Source organism: Ranitomeya imitator, chromosome 2 (assembly GCF_032444005.1).
Source record: "Ranitomeya imitator isolate aRanImi1 chromosome 2, aRanImi1.pri, whole genome shotgun sequence".
Classification (NCBI taxonomy): domain Eukaryota; kingdom Metazoa; phylum Chordata; class Amphibia; order Anura; family Dendrobatidae; genus Ranitomeya; species Ranitomeya imitator.
The window spans coordinates 648,059,518-648,076,658 of record NC_091283.1 but is presented as its reverse complement, the minus strand read 5'-3'; the positions used below and the strand labels follow the sequence as shown (position 1 = coordinate 648,076,658).

The window sequence follows — 17,141 nt, the reverse complement described above, 5'->3', positions numbered from 1 at the left end:
AATTCCATTTTCAGGCTCTCGTTAAGTAGTTGTTAATGTTAGACTGCATTTGGCCTACTAGTTGGGTTGGGGCCTACTATCGGTGTCTGCCACTCCTTGCTGTTCTCCTCCACTGAACAAAGCTGTGCCGCCTGTTTACTACGGTTGCCAATTTTGAACTGCATTTCGACTACTTACTGATTTGGCCCTACTCTCTGTGTCAGCCTCTCATTCCAGTTGTCCTCCACTGCAATGCCCCCTGGTTATTCCTGTGTTACCAATTTTGAACTGCATTTAGCCCACTTTATTCTTTGGGCCTATATCTGTGTTTCCACTTCATCGTGCCCATTGCCCAGCCAGTGATAGATGAGTCTGCTGGTACATTGACCCATAACGCAACATTCCCCGTGCATGCTACACAACAACATTGTGACCCTGCTGAAAGTCAGGTTGCTCTTCCCGCATACCATACCACCTTACACGGGGACAAAGAGGAAGGTGCAGATGAAAGTGCAGGTTCCTTCATCAGGTGGGGGGAGGAATACTAGTTGGCGACGTCACTGGCACAGGGCCTCTCATAGTACGCAAAAGTGTTGCTGCCGGTGGGAGGCGCCCCCGCCGTGCAAACACACCGCTGTACTTTGAGGGGCCCTGTGCCAGTGCCAATGCCAACAAGTGGGCCCCCCCTGCTTGCTCAGGATCACAGCACTTGCAAAGTTGAAATACTTACCTCTCCCTGCTCCACTGCCGTGACGTGGTCCAGATTTCCTGGGCCCACTAATTACTTGAACCAGCCCTACCCCACACAACTTTAGCCAAATGACCCCCAATTTCAAATGCCTTCCAATTATTATAAGGTAAATTACGCTTGACAAGCTTCATTAAGAAGAATGGATGGTTTTGACATTAAAATGGGCACTCTAGGTGTTTTCCTGGCCCCCACTCACTGCCGACTATGCTGCCCCATTGACTTGCATTGGGTTTCGTGTTTCGGTCGATCCCGACTTTACGTCATAATCGGCCGATTTCACTCGACCCGACTTTTGAGATAGTCGGGTTTCGCGAAACCCGGCTCGACTCTAAAAAGGTCAAGGTCGCTCAACTCTACCGAACAGTAACTTGGTGGGAATTATGTACAACAGATAGTGGGTGCATAACTTCATGAACATTTAACTTAATACATGGAACATCTTCCTACACATTTTCTGTCTTCCCTTACTTAGTCCTCTGGCTTCACCATCACTCAGCATGGTACTTCAGAAGCTTCTCTCATCCTCCTATTAAAAGTGAATATGATCTCTGCCACAGTAGATGGGAATAGACAGAACACGTTGATCAGAGCTGTGCTGTTCTGCTAAGTTCATTGTTTACATCCAATCAACTCCACAGTTGAGAACAGCTGTGTAGTGTGGGTGCTGGATGATGGATCCCCCATCTATCTGATAAGATAAAGGTCTCTGATCTGTAGGCCATCAATATCTTAAAGAGAACCTGATGCTTGATTCACATTGCTCAATTTTCAGACCGCATGACTTAGGGCCTGGCTGCACAATTGCAACCAGGTATGTTTTTCTCTGAATCGCTTCAGTGTTCCAATTTGTCCTGAGTACGCTGATACCCCATATGTGGGGGGACCACTGTTTGGCAGGACGGCAGGTCTCGGAAGGGAAGAAGCGCCGTTTTACCTTTTCAACGCAGAATTTCCTGGAATTGACTTCGCACGCAATGTTGCGTTTAGCGAGCCCTTGATGTGCCTAAACAGTGGAAACCCCCCGTCTGCATTTGACAGCGGCATTTAACTAGTTAATAGGTGCTGGCAGATTGCGATTCTGCCCGCGCCTATTACGGGCACATGTCAGCTGTTCAAAAGAGCTGAAATGTCCCGGCTTTGATGCGGGCTCACCGCGGAGCCCTGCATCAAAGCAGGGGATCTGACCTCGGACGTACTATCCCGTCCGAGGTCAGAAAGGGGTTAAAGTAATCAAACACAAAAAGTCCAACTTTTAAGACCATGTTCACACGGTCAGTATTTTACCTCAATGTTTGTAAGCCAAAACCAGGGCTTGATGATCAATGCAAAAATGGTGCACGTGTTTCTATTATACATTTCCTTTGGTTTTGGCTTATAAATGTTAAATACTGACTGTGTGCACGTGGCCTAAGTAATTTGCATACAGCATTGTTGGGCATTAAATTAAAAAAATAAAAATACAAATTTAAAAAAAATATTTTTTAATCTTATAAGAACCAAAGACAGACATCTCTGAAGCTAATAGAAACTATTTTTAAATAATACTGTTTTTTTCTATTCCTCATGGGATAATAGATTTGGCGTCAAATGAGAATCACACTGGAATACAAAAATCAAGAAATAAAATCTGTAGTACATACTGAATACTTTAAGATCATAGTACAGCAAATAATATTCACAGTATCAAACACCTTGAAAACAAATAAAATTCTAAGTAAACAATATCTAGAAGGAACTCAATTAATGAGAATGAGTCACCCCTCCTACCATCAAACACTTAATAACCAAATGGCAATGTATAATAAAGAGGCCGAGCATGTCAGAGAAGGCTGGGTTATAGCCACGTGCAAGTGACCTTCTCTTAGCATCGGCCATAGTGGTTACATTAATGGATGAGCCATGATCAATAAAGTGCAAAGGGGGTAGCAGCATATTTGTAGAACACTATGCTGTAAGGGTTCAAATAACATGCCCACCCCACCTGCAGTGTTCCAAGGTGCCTATGCTCCATTATATGTCCCAGCTGCAGAAAAAGCAGCTGAGGGTTCAATATGTCATGTAAACCGTAAGTACTTAAAGTCCATAAAAAAGAGAAAAAAAATTTGATTAGATTATGACCTGCCATTTCACTTCTTTGTAAAGAGCCCCCTCAAAAAGGATGAGGGTTTGTGCATTCTTTGCAGATAGTAAAGAGTCAGTTCCATCCTGGCTTGGTCTGTCCTTCAGGTAATCAACATTCTTATAAAAGTGGCAAAGTGAAAAAAAAAACAACTCAAGGATGCAAAGGAATTACACTTGGAACCCATTGTCATCATCCCTGAAAGGTGAATCCAGATGCTGGCCGCCAGAACGTCTCTCAGCATCACGCTTGGCTTTTTCAGCTCTCCGTAAGAAATGTAATTCCTTGGTGGCTACCATCGCCAGGATATGCAATGGGCTGATATTTCCACATTCCTCAAAGTCTGAAGGAGAAAGTGTTACATCATCATCTGTTGAATCATTAACTATTGAATTGCAACGTCTTTTCTTGTTGGGCTGTGAAGATGTGGGCAGTTCCTGAGATGTCCATTCAGTTTTCACGCCTTGGACCACATCCTGCACAGCGACATCAGGACTCACAGTAGTTAAAGCATGAAAAGGTTGTCTAACAGGGTAGATAAGAGGCAGAGGTACCAAGTTACCAGCCATAGTGGGGACAACCAGTATGCCAGGTATGGTATGGTGTGTCATCGACGATAAGGCAATTGGTCTTTGCTGGATTGGAGGAGACTCGGGGTTCTTGTTTCCCTTCAGAGAGATCGTGCACTGGTTAGGGTCTTTACCATCCTTACGCAGCATGTCCGGCAAGGTCCGTCTCCGAGCATTTATAAACCAGTTGCTAATCTACACGTGAAAAGAGAAAATGATCAGCTAAATCCTTACATGATCAAACAATTATAGTATTGCAGGGGGTGTACGAGATATAGAAAGCACTGCTAAGACTTTGCATGGTATTGTAGAGCAGCCCCAAGTAAGGGAATAATGCCATGCTGCCATACCACAAAGTCAAGAGAGACACTATTTAAGGGGGAAAGTCATTTTTCTTTCAATCTTTTTTTTTTTTTTTGCAACAAGTACAAAAGCATTGACGGGTTCCAGAAAACCAATTTTGATACCCCCCCCCCCCCCACCACCACCACTATTATGCCATTATTATTCAACTACCCTAAAATGCTGGCTTCAAAGGAGAACCCACTGGGTACTCATATACAAGAAATGTTTGGGGGTCGTACCTGCAGCACTGTGAGACGAGTCTGTAGAGATAACATATCTTTCTCCGTGTCTGAGGGATAAGCATTGTGTCTGTGCTCATACAACCAGTCGCGTAGGACTTTCACAGCCTCTTTCGGCAGATTGCCTCGGCGCTTCCTCTTTGACCCGGGAACTTCCAGCTCCATGATGTCATGCTCACTGTCAGTCGGGATAGATTCCATTATCTTGGCCATAATTGGTCCTGTGGTGAGAAACATTGGGTCAAACAATGTTCGAGATATACACATCATGAAAAATATATGGTTTATATAGTGTAGAAATGGCCGACATGAGCAATCTACCGGGATTGAAAGACATCACTGCACTACAGGAGTCCGGTTACTTCCTGAAAATGGCCTTTTCCAGAGAATGATGAGGGGCTTCATTTACCCATAAAGGTCATCCTACTTAGCCTCAGACAGAATTACCAGTAATCAGTCAGAACAGATCCAGCAGCAATCCATTGACAAACAAGTTGTCCAGACTAAAAAAAAACAAAAAAATTATTTCAACTGGATACATTTTTTTAACATTGAAAGCTAAATAGCCATCCGTTTGAAACTGATCCAGTAAGGAAAAACTGGATAGCTAGTTAACAGATCTGATTTCCATAGACTTCAATGTTAAAAGACCAGATCCAGTTGAAATCAATTTTATTTAGCACAACTTTCCGACAATGGATTGCTGCTGGATCCGTTCTAATGAATGATTACTGTACATGTGAACAGAGGCTAATGTTCACATTTCTAGCAACAATTCGTTAACAAAACTTATGCATACAGCATCCAGCTAAAGAAAATAATTATTTCAACTGGAACCAGTTCTTGTGTGATCTTTGTTCAGCCGATCGCTCAGGTCTGGACCTATCACACACAAGAAGCACTTGCCACCATGCTGATCTCCCCACTATTTGTGGAGGAGCAGATCACAATCTATTGTTCCCCATCAGAGTGGCTGCACAAGAATTACTGACATGACAACAGCCTAACAAGAAAGTGAATCAGAAAAGTCACCGCATCTATAATCCCGAATCTTTCAGAAATATTGCCACACGTGTTTATTCCACCAGCCTCCCACTTGCAGGGACAACTGCCCTTTGACATCACAGCACAAGCTCACTGACAGTGTAAGGAAGAAGTATACTTACGAGATGGGACGTAGCAGATTCTCAGGTCTCACTGGGTTCTTGGATCCTTGATCCTGGAAGTCCTTAGTCCTGGTTTTCTGTAGTTATGGAGGTCCTTAGTCCTGGGGATCAGGTGAGATCAGTCACAGATTGTGATAGTTCTGAAATCTCAGGACCTTAGGTGACAGCTTTATCCCCTGACTCTCCAGGTTATGGGCGGGGTAGTGTTTGAATCCCGTGCTGTGATTGGCCGGCACTCTGGGGGACTCATGGTGTCAACTTCTTGTCACTTGCTATCCTGGAATTCTTTATCCTGGAATTCTTTATCCTGGAATTCTTTATCTTGGAATTCTTTATCTATTCATATGCAATTAACTTTTGTTTCAAATGTTTTCAATACACTTGGTCCCCCGCTGGGCCGCCTGTGTGTTATCATGCACCTCACAACACCTCATCTCCACTTTGCGTTTCACATGAGGAGATTTTTTACATTTTCTTCTCAACAACATTTTTTTCCTCAAAATTTGAAAAATTATTGAAGGGAGGAAAAGTGCATGACATTTTTGGAAAATAGATTTTGAAGTAAAACTCTCCAAAAACTCATCGTAATCTCTTCTAAACATCTTCAGGTAAAAAATGTCTCTAAAAAATATTGTTTCTTGAAGCAACTCACCTTTAAAAGAAAATCAGTGTGAACATAGCCTGAGAAATAGATGTGTCCAAGAGTAGTTATAAAAAATCATCCAGAAAAGTGAGATGATTTCTGTTTTACTTATCCTCCATATACACTCCGTTTTTTACAGCAGCGTCTATTAACCATTTACTGTTTCCTAAGGAACAGAATTGCAATATATCCCTAAACATCGGATGTTACACTGTGGCTCGGTATGGCATCTGATTTGCGCCCCTATAGACCTGAACTGACAAGTCTCATCCCATTTTTAGAATAAACTTGTTCATGCTGCCATGTTTTCACATTGAGAAAATAATTGCTCCTCTGCAGCACCCTATAAAATAGCATTCGTCCGAGTGCTGTTGATTTTGTTCTTGTGCTGTCCATTTTGTACTTGCGCTGTCCATTTTGTACTTGCGCTGTCCATTTTGTACTTGCGCTGTCCATTTTGTACTTGTGCTGTCCATTTTGTACTTGTGCTGTCCATTTTGTACTCGTGCTGTCCATTTTGTACTCGTGCTGTCCATTTTGTACTTGTGCTGTCCATTTTGTACTTGGACTGAAAATACGGTCGTGTGAACAAGTCCTTATAGGAATAAAATAATAAAGGGATATTTCGCCATCTATACAAACAATAACTGGTGCTAAGGGCTAATGATGGCATATGTTATATTTGTAATATACTTGCTTCTCCCAAAATGTCTCCATTACACTTTTCCAGGGATCTAGTGTTTGCTCAGGTTATCATCGGTTACAAATATAAATGATACGTGCCTGATGAAATCACTGTAGTGCATCTGCAGCAACACTGCTTTTCTGTGATGTCAGCCATTTTGACAAAAAAAGAAAATGTAGGACAGCATTCAATTAATTGATGCAAAATTCAGTGATGCGATGTTGTGGATTCAGAAAGTCTCTTTTTACTATTTTGAACTTATCACAAAGGAAGATATAACTGGTGCCATTACTAGTTAATGTGGAATGATAATAAAATGTCTAAAAAAGTGACAAAATGTTCCCATCTCGGCCAGCTTTCCCACATACAGGAGTCCTCGTTCATTCTTTGTTTCTTACTTCAAAAACCTGTCAAAGACTTAATTTCTTGCATTTGCGCGTGCACTTGTCTATTAGTCAAAACTGGAAATGGATCCTAAAATGAGCCAAAATATAAACCAATGAACTATATATTTCCTAGATCAGCTATACATTACACCTTTTCAATAATGGGTTTAAATTGATCACATACAGACTTATAGCATTGTTTTTTACCCCCTAATTTTCCTTTTTTGTTTAAGCTTTTGTTTTTCCATTTCTTTAATTAAAGAGCCATAAAATTATTATTTTTCCAGCTACATAGCCATATGTGAACTTGTTTTTTGTCGGACGAGTTGTAGTTTTGATTGACATCATTCATTTTACCATATTATGAACTTAGAAATGGAGAAAAAAAATAGTGAGGAGAAATGATGAATAAAACCCAACTCCATCAGTTTTGGGGGGTTAATTCTTATGGTATTAATTATGTGGCCACATAATTCTGCAGGTCGCTATCATTATTGCGCTGTCATCCATGCATAGTTTTATCTTTTACTATTTCAGCGGCTTCAAAAAATTCTGAACTCTGTAAAAAAAAATGCAGTTTGGTGTATGCTGCCATTTTCAAAACTGTCTGAGGCTTGAATTTCGCATGCTGAGCTATAGATTTTATTGGTATAATTTCAGGCTGCATACTAGGTTATTTATTGTTTTTTTTAGTGAATGCATCTGTACAGGTTATTGTTTTTATATTTTAATAGACTTTTATGAATTTGGTGATACCAAATATGTAATTTTTTTTACATTTCTATATTTTTACTGGGGAAATGAAGGAGCGATTAATGTTGTTTATAAATATGTATTTTTTTTTTTACCTTTCACTTTAAGTCCCCATTGAAGACATCAATCTGAAAAAGTTTGATCGTTTGTATATACTGAAATACCATGGTACTGCAGTACTGTCAATCACGAGTAGCGGTCATAAATGTAGTACTGCCAATCGCTGACACCAGACTTGTCAGTCTCTGACAGTAGTACTGTCAATCGCTGACAGCAGTACTGTAAATCTTTGGTATCAGTCATAAATGCAGCTTTCAGTGATTGACCGTATCATGAAAGGGATTTATAGCAGAGTTTGGAGCTCAGCTGGTGTCAGCGTTTTGTGGAGCGGGCACCAGCTTCATCTATGGCATAAAGGTAAATCACGGAGCCTCTAGTAGTTAATCTAGAGTAGAGAATATTAATAACATTTGTGTTTTCAATTACTCAAGTGTGTTAATAATATGACTAAAAATTGCCCAAATTTGCCAAAGAGTTTTGAGGAGTTTTGAGTTCTAGAGGAAGAATTTAGTGCGTTTCTGGTCTAAAAACTCCTCAAATCACAGTATGATCAGTGTTTTTTGAGGTGGAAAAGTCCAGTAATTTCAAAAGAAATCCGTATCAGAAATCCGTGCAGGTTTTTAATGGGATTTTCAGTTCTGTAAAAACTGTCATCTTAAGCCAAAGGGCAACAAAAAAAGCTTTTTTAATTGACAAGATTACCACAAATTCCACTAGGAACACACAACTTTAACGCAATATGCTTTTTACAACCACATTGTAAAAAACTTGCTGTATGAACAATGTCTATCAAAATCCACCAAAAGCTTATTCAAAGAGTGTATGAGGCAATCACAAATAAAAAAACACTGCATGAACAAACGAGAGGGACATTTTCCTTTTGAAATTAATGCTGATTTCTTCTGGCTTTATTTATTTAAAATGAATATTAGAGTTTGCACAACACAGATAAAAATTAATTCTTTTAGGCCCTCAGAGCACTTATTATATCCCCTGCATTGTGCAGTTAATGTACGCCAACTCCAGGTGTACACAGACAAAATGAAGGCATACATTTCTGAGGTAATTTTATGGGGCTAAACCATTTATGCCACTGCAAATTGTGTTTTTCCTTGGTTTTGTAAGAAAATGTATTGGTCCCAGTTTAGTATGATGATAAAGTCCCATTCTTTGGCTTCATTAGACCCTACATCAGATTTAATGAAACAAAAGTAGTACAATAAAATGAATTAGCAACACGAACAGACAGCAGAATTACAAGATTCATTTCTGTGGTAAATTTTTTTAGGGAAGAAAACCAACTATTTCTAAAAAGAAAGAAAATTGTATTTTTCCTTCTTTCTGTATATTTTACCCCTTCAAGCATGGAGGTGCAGATAAAAATTATTGGTCCCATTATTATTCGTCCCTTTATTTACCTGGTATCATACTTTTGATATCACTTTCCCCAACGAAGAAGTTATATGGAAACCTTTTCCTTGATATTTAGCACTTTGTTGATTATGTATTAAGAATCTTTGTTTTTGGCCACATAACTTTATATGCATTAGGATTGTTGTGCAGTGTTATGGTATAGGATTGTAGTGCAGCTCAGTATTTTGTTTCATCTGGGTATATGATATAATATTTATTATTGTTATACATTACTTATTATTATAAATTATATTTATTGTTACTATATACCAAGTCTTTGGAACTTAATACTGAGACTATTGGAGTGAGCAGGAAAAGCATTTGGTGTATACTATTTAAACATCTTTTTAGCACTTTGGAGTGCATTATAATTTGGTACTGCGGCTATTTTTGTGTTGCTTCCCCCCCCCCCCCCCTTCCTTTTTGTCTGATATTTGTATTGTACGCATATATGTAATAAAATTACATTTTAATCTTCTACTATGGCATTACTTCCGTGGTTTTTGTAGGAATTTTTTTGTTATTAGATACTCTACAAAAGACACAAAAAAGAAAAAAGAATGGGATCCGCACCACCGAAGCTGAAACACAATGAACAGTCCAAATCCTGGACCTAACGCTGGTCTGCTGCAGATGTCGGGTGCTGAGGCCGCAAGAGCATAAGCATGTGCATATTAAATATAAAGAAAGTACGGCAGCACTCACCAATCTTCTGTGCAGGTAACTTTATTAGTGCAACAATGTCATGGCACGGGGGTGTATTCCAAAGGAATGTGAGGGCTGAACGACGGCCGTTTCGCACCTGGCCGGTGCTTCCACGGGTTCAATCAGTGGACGGACGTGACGCCTTAAGAAGAGCACGGAGCCCCGCACCTCCCTCTGGCCTCCCTCCGCCCACTGATCATACAAACATAAAACACAGTAAAATTAGCTGTAAAAACAGCGACGTTAAAAAACATTCATATGTAGCAAAAGGCTTATACGGATACAAGATAATGAACAGAGAAAAAACTAAAGAAAAGAACACATGTCACCTCCATATGAATACGCTGACTTACAATAGAAACTGACACATTAAACCAGCGGGCAGTCTATACCTGAAAGTCATAATATCCCTACCTACCTGCTGTTTCTGAAAAAGTGATAATACCGCCGCGAAACCAGCGTAACGTTCACCATATGCACTTACTCTGCGGTATATTAGCCGATCCCATCGACAAACAGGTGAGATATAAGTTTATCCAACAATACCAAAAGAGGATTTATCCCCAGTAATATGTCCACAATAATATATACCACGGTCTCTATCTTCTATACCCTCCATGGTCCGAATGGGACCTGGCAAGCTCAATCTCTAATCAAATGTCGGGAAGGATACAATACATAGGGACCCACACCTACGGTATAACAAACCCATACCTAGAAGGGACCGACATGCTCGCGGGCTCTATGTGCCTCATAAGAAGATCGCCATATCTATTTTTTCATTGAGTCCTGCAGGACCCGTAGCACCTGTCCGCAAAATCCATTCGGATTCGCGTCTCAATAGGAGATTATGGTGGTCACCCCCTCTTGCAGGCATTTTAACCTGTTCCATACCGGCAAAAGTCATAACTGCTGCATTACCACCGTGCATGTCGTGTATATGGCTAATAAGCCTAGGTACTCCTTTACCTGTAGTGATAGACCTACAGTGTTCTCTAAAACGTATGTACAGACACCTAATAGTTTTTCCTATATAAAATCTGCCACATGGACACCAAATCACGTATACAACGTTTTTAGTTTGGCATGTGATGAGCTGCATAACTTTATGCTCCACTGGTCCAACCCTGATAATGCTACCGGTGACATGTTGTCTACAATGTGAACAATGTCCACATCGATAGTTACCCCGGGGTGTGGCCTGCTCTAACCAATTCCTAGCCCTATTGTCTGTGATACGATTCCGAACTAAGACATCCCTAATTCGGGTACTCCTTCTGTTGGAGATTAGGGGCCCCCTAGCTACCACTTCAGCCAAAGTGTTCTCCCCTTCCAACAGGTGCCAATTGTTCCTGATGGCTGCCCTAATCTGTTGGTCCATAGGGCCATATTTGATATCTTTAGTTTTTTCTCTGTTCATTATCTTGTATCCGTATAAGCCTTTTGCTACATATGAATGTTTTTTAACGTCGCTGTTTTTACAGCTAATTTTACTGTGTTTTTATGTTTGTATGATCAGTGGGCGGAGGGAGGCCGGAGGGAGGTGCGGGGCTCCGTGCTCTTCTTAAGGCATCACGTCCGTCCACTGATTGAACCCGTGGAAGCACCGGCCAGGTGCGAAACGGCCGTCGTTCAGCCCTCACATTCCTTTGGAATACACCCCCGTGCCATGACATTGTTGCACTAATAAAGTTACCTGCCCAGAAGATTGGTGAGTGCTGCCGTACTTTCTTTATATTTAATATGCACATACTCTACAGAAGATTACATGAGATGAAAGTGCACACATTTAGTAATATGAAGACAAATCAGAATTATGGGATTCAGTTCTGGGAAAATATTTGGGGGGGAAACCAACTTGTGAAAAAACCCCGGTGCCAATTCTGTACTAGGCACATTTATTTGCAAGTTAATTGATGAACCTCCAGAAGCTTTCAGAGGCAAAATCAGGACTCCGTGTTTATTGTGCATATACTCCTCAACACTGAAATTAAAACCAAGAATCACGACCAGTTTCTCCAGAGTAAACCACTGTTTGGGCACATCAGGGGGTCTCCAAACGCAACATGGCGCCACCATTGATTCCAGCCAATCATGTATTCAAAAAGTCAAATGGTGCTCCCTCACTTCCGAGCCCCGACGTGTGCCCAAACAGTGGTTTACCCCCACATATGGGGTACCAGCATACTCAGGACAAACTGCGCAACAATTACTGGGGTCCAGTTTCTCCTGTTACCCTTGAGAAAATAAAAAAATGCTTGCTAAAACATCATTTTTGAGGAAAGAAAAATGATTTTTTATTTTCACGGCTCTGCGTTGTAAACTTCTGTGAAGCACTTGGGGGTTGAAAGTGCTCACCACATATCTAGATAAGTTCCTTTCGGTGTCTAGTTTCCAAAATGGGGTCACTTGTGGGGGGTTTCTACTGTTTAGCCACATCAGGGGCTCTGCAAACGCAACGTGACGCCCGTAGAGCATTCCATCAAAGTCTGCATTTCAAAACGTCACTACTTCACTTCCGAGCCCCGACATGTGCCCAAACAGTAGTTTACCCCCACATATGGGGTATTACCGTACTCAGGAGAAACTGGACAACAAATATTGGGGTCAAATTTCTCCTGGTACCCTTGGAAAAATTAAAAAATTCTGGGCTAAAAAATTATTTTTGAGGAAAGAAAACGTATTTATTATTTTCACTGCTCTGTGTTATAAACTTCTGTGAATCACTTGGGGGTTCAAAGTGCTCACCTCACATCTAGATAAGTTCCTTTCGGGGTCTAGTTTCCAAAATGGGGTCACTTGTGGGGGGTTTCTACTGTTCAGCCACATCAGGGGCTCTACAAACGCAACGTGACGCCCGCAGAGCATTCCATCTAAGTCTGCATTTCTAAACGTCACTACTTCACTTCCGAGCCTCAGCATGTGCCCAAACAGTGGTTTACCCCCACATATGGGGTATCAGCGTACTCAGGAGAAACTGGACAACAACTTTTGGGGTCAAATTTCTCCTGTTACCCTTGGGAAAATAAAAAATTGCAGGCTAAAAAAAAATCATTTTTGAGAAAATATTTTTTATTTTTTATTTTCATGGCTCTGCGTTATAAACTTCTGTGAAGCACTTGAGGGTTCAAAGTGCTCACCACACATCTAGATTAGTTCCTTTGGGGGTCTAGTTTACAAAATGGGGTCATTTGTGGGGGATCTCCAATGTTTAGGCACACAGGGGCTCTCCAAACGCGACATGGTGTCCGCTAATGATTGGAACTAATTTTCCATTTAAAAAGCCAAATGGCGTGCCTTCCCTTCTGAGCCCTGCCGTGGGCCCAAACAGTGGTTTACCCCCACATATGGGGTATCTGCGTACTCAGGACAAACTGGACAACAAAATTTGTGGTCCAATTTCTCCTATTACCGTTGGCAAAATAGGAAATTCCAGGCTAAAAAATCATTTTTGAGGAAAGAAAAATTATTTTTTATTTTCATGGCTCTGCGTTATAAACTTCTGTGAAGCACCTGGGGGTTTAAAGTGCTCAGTATGCATCTAGATAAGTTCCTTGGGGGGTCTAGTTTCCAAAATGGGGTCACTTGTGGGGGAGCTCCAATGTATAGGCACACAGGGGCTCTCCAAACGCGACATGGTGTCCGCTTGTGAAGGAACAAATTATGAAAGATTCTCCATTTTGTGCTTTGACTCCATTTTGTTGTTGGGTAAAGATAAATTCTGTTATTTACTTAGGTAGAAGGTTACAGCTGCTATGAAATAACTCTGTCCTGTTTCTCACGAAGATAACATTTTGTTACTCAGCTAGTCTATGGTTCATAATTAGTATAAAGACCTTGAGTATTCTAACTCGAGTGAGCCAGATAAGAGACTCGTGGGGGTATCGCTATACAAGACTGAGGCATCTGTTAATGTTTTTCTATGCCAAAAAGACATGACCATATCTGTAGTTTCCATTTTTCCTGTATCCTCATGGATTAAGTTTTTCCTGTATTCTTATAGGTTAAGAACTGTGAACGTGTTCTTATGCTGATTGGTTGAAGTATAATTTCTATGACTATGAAAAGTCAGACAATAAACGGGGGGCCCAGAGATCTGCTCGATCCCCCACACAGAGGCACGAGTCTCCGTCTGGTCATTCTCAGTTGCCGGCAACACCCTGTTAATTAATTTGAAAATCACTAAGGTCAACCGTGAAGGGTCACTTTAGATCCTCCCTCAACTGCTTGGCGCCCGAAACGTGGGGCCCCAACCAGGAACGCCTCTGCCCCCCGGAGGACAACCAGACAAAGGACCCTCGGAGCGGACACGGGCACTGGAAAATTGGGACTGATCATCCCCCACAACAACCACGGTAAGTTGGCAGTTATACTGTCCAGACTGACCGTTTGGTGTGGTTTTCCTGTGTTTGTTGCTGCAAAGAGGATCTGAGGTTTGTCCCCGATGGTGGGGTGATTTTTGGGTGGAATCATAAAGAGGTGTAGTTCCGTTGGGAGCCCAGTGCTCGAACCGTACCTCATAAGGCACGGACACCCCGGATTGACCAGTGATGTAATTCTCTTTATAGTCAAAATATCCTGAATTCCTGATCATTGTTAGAATCAGGCGCGGTGAGGTGATCGAAGATTGGGTAGGATACGTAACTCAGGAATATATAGAAGCATACAGTATATATATCCAGAGGTATTCGGAGGGAAGTCTAAGACGCCCTCCTCCTTTCACTGAGTACCGCGTTTTTGGGTTGTCCCAGCGGGGGACAGAGAGACCCAGTGGAACAAACCGTAAAGGCCTCTCGGTATTGTGCACAACTAGGTAAGGATATTTAGCTCTAAAGGAGAATCATGTTTCCATGGAAGTAAGAGAAGACTTTGAATTTGTGTGTTGAATCTGATATTGTTAGCCCAAAGATGAGGAAAATATTCTCAATCATTGGTTTTTCTAAGGTGTTCTGGCATATGAATTGTGTGATGAAGGTTTTGTAGAAATTAATTAAGTCTGAGAACTGCTGTATTCTGTTTCTGTGTATAGATTTCCAAAATATCCGATGGGAGGGGTCAAACAGCTGCGTTATTGGTTTCTTTTGTGTTGAGGAATGCTGTGATGTTCTTATCTGTGTTTCTGGTATGGAGGGGGCACAATGCTGCGTCCTCTCTGAATTTTCTATCCTTGTGTAATACGTACTGGAAGATCTGTGCTTTATTTAAAGCAATAGTACAATATTGTATTGAAGTAGAAAGAAATATTGTAAGTTTAAAGTAAAAAATGGCGCCTAGTTTTAGAAGGAAACTTGAAATAGATGGTTATCAGTGTGATTGAAAGATTGGTAAAAGATTCACCTGCTTCAAGTTGAGTGGTTGATATATAGCAAATTAAGGATTAACAGAGAAAGTGAATTCGGATTTGTTTTTGTTACGTTGAAAAAAGTAAAGTTGTCTACTCCTATGATAAAGTCCGGATGTTTTGTGGTGTGTAGCCCCCACCTTTCCCTTGCTAAACGCTGACGGCACCTATTATCAGCCACCGCCAGCACCAGTCCCTGGTATGCTTAGTATTGCTAGTGGTTATGAGTATCCACCTCTCCTACTTAAGTTACCCGATTCAGAAATATCCCCCATGGCCTTCTATAGACAAATAGCAGCGAATCGAGAGATTTATTCCACTCCCCGGAGAGATCTGTTACATTTACTCCAGGTGAAGGCTGGAGAGGGGTATTTTCCAATTATTGAGGGTGGCATGATGTATAATCTGAACGGGGGAACCTATGAGAGTGGTGTTGATTTCTGTAATGCTTTAAAAGTTTGGGCACAAGATAGATTAGCGGACCAAGTTACCTCCCTCACAGATGTCACACAGGACAAGGGGGAGACTGCCGAGAAGTTTTATGGGCGTCTTATGGTAGTACTTAAAGATTTGGGGTTTTCACTGTATAATAAAGCCCATTCACACCTTTTTGTGGCAGCTTTGATGTCCGAGCTTTAAATCTGAATTGAAAGAGGCAATAATGTCAGTTAGACCTGACATCGAGAATTCCACTCCGGACGATGCATTAAAAGTAGTACAAAGTTTCCAGAAGAAATTAACCCATTCTGTATCAGCAGCTGCGCTCTGTAGCCCCCACCGCAGCTTCAAGGAGCAGGAACGGCAGCTTCAAGGACGCAGCTCCATTCCTTATCAGTGGCCCACTAGACTCCAGCTCCAGCCCCCCTCCCTTACACAAATCCAGTCTCATACTCCAATATCCATTTTAACCCTGTGTCTGGAAATCTCCCTCGCCATGTTAATTCTCAGACCAAGACAAGACAGATGGACTTGTAAACATTGCGGTCAGACAAACTCAGACTGGAGAAATACTTGTATAATCTGTGCTGCAACCCAACCTAAGTGAATTACGCTGAATCCTGTCCAGACAAGATCACATGTAGTGACATAAGAAGCTGACACAGGATTTTGGGTAGTGGGGACATTAACTTTTGGGAGTAAGCTGACAGTAATCCTTTTGGGAAGGAGCTGTAGACCAGCATGTCATGTCACCCCCAACCGGTCATCATGTCACCACCACCACCAGAGAACCAACCACATCAGGTAGTGTAAGACAGATACAGGAGTATTATCCCTGGAAGCCCTCTGACTAGCTAGCTACGCTAAAATAATTGGCTGACCCTGAGAACAAACCTTTCCCATTTTACAGACAAAGATAATATGATGGATGTATAAGTGCACCTGAGCAGACCTAGAGAGTTGGTGAGCCAAGATAATGGTCAAATGGTATTTACGTTATATAACCCCTATGCAGTTGAACTTAATGAGATCTGTATCTTACACGTCCTTTCCACGGTTATGATGGCCCTGATAGGCACAGATTCACCCCCATAATACCTGTAGAACCAGTAAAAGTGTTTCTCAAACCTGGTGCCCCTTTTCCCAAAGTCCATCAATACCCTTTGAAACATGGTCAGGAGCGGGGCCTCAAGGGGCAAATACAAACGTTACTCGATAATGGTACCGTGTTTCCCCATGTAACACGCCCTTTTTTCCCGTTAAGAAAAAGACCCCACCCGGCCAACCCCCTGTGTACCGGCTGGTACAAGACCTACGGGCAGTTAAGGCAGCTACTGTTCTAGAAACTCCAGTGGTGCCTAATCCACATACTCTCTTGTCCCAGATATCTCAGGATGCTGCTTGGTTCACAGTTATCGACCTTGCCAATGCCTTCTTCAGCATTCCATTACACCCAGATTGCCAGTTTCTGTTTGCATTCACTTATCAGGGATGACAATTGACGTGGACAGTTATGCCACAAGGGGCCCAAAACTGTCCCAATCAGTTT

General features: G+C 41.6%; 1 protein-coding gene across 1 annotated transcript; it reads right to left on the bottom strand.

The window, feature by feature from the left end:
• Nucleotides 1-3,019: 3,019 nt before the first annotated feature.
• Nucleotides 3,020-4,215, bottom strand: LOC138666776 (homeobox protein TGIF2LX-like). The gene is made up of 2 exons (XM_069754948.1): nt 4,003-4,215; nt 3,020-3,613 (listed from the first exon to the last, which is right to left on the bottom strand). Exons 1-2 carry the CDS (start codon nt 4,213-4,215, stop codon nt 3,020-3,022), a joined length of 807 nt encoding a protein of 268 aa, XP_069611049.1.
• Nucleotides 4,216-17,141: the final 12,926 nt, after the last annotated feature.

Bases quoted from the DNA above. Each gene is read 5' to 3' on its own strand.
- LOC138666776 (XM_069754948.1), bottom strand. From the start codon at position 4,215: ATGGCCAAGATAATGGAATCTATCCCGACTGACAGTGAGCATGACATC. The intron at 3,614-4,002 runs GTACGACCCCCA...TTTCACGTGTAG, and splicing joins CTCGTCTCACAGTGCTGCAG to ATTAGCAACTGGTTTATAAA.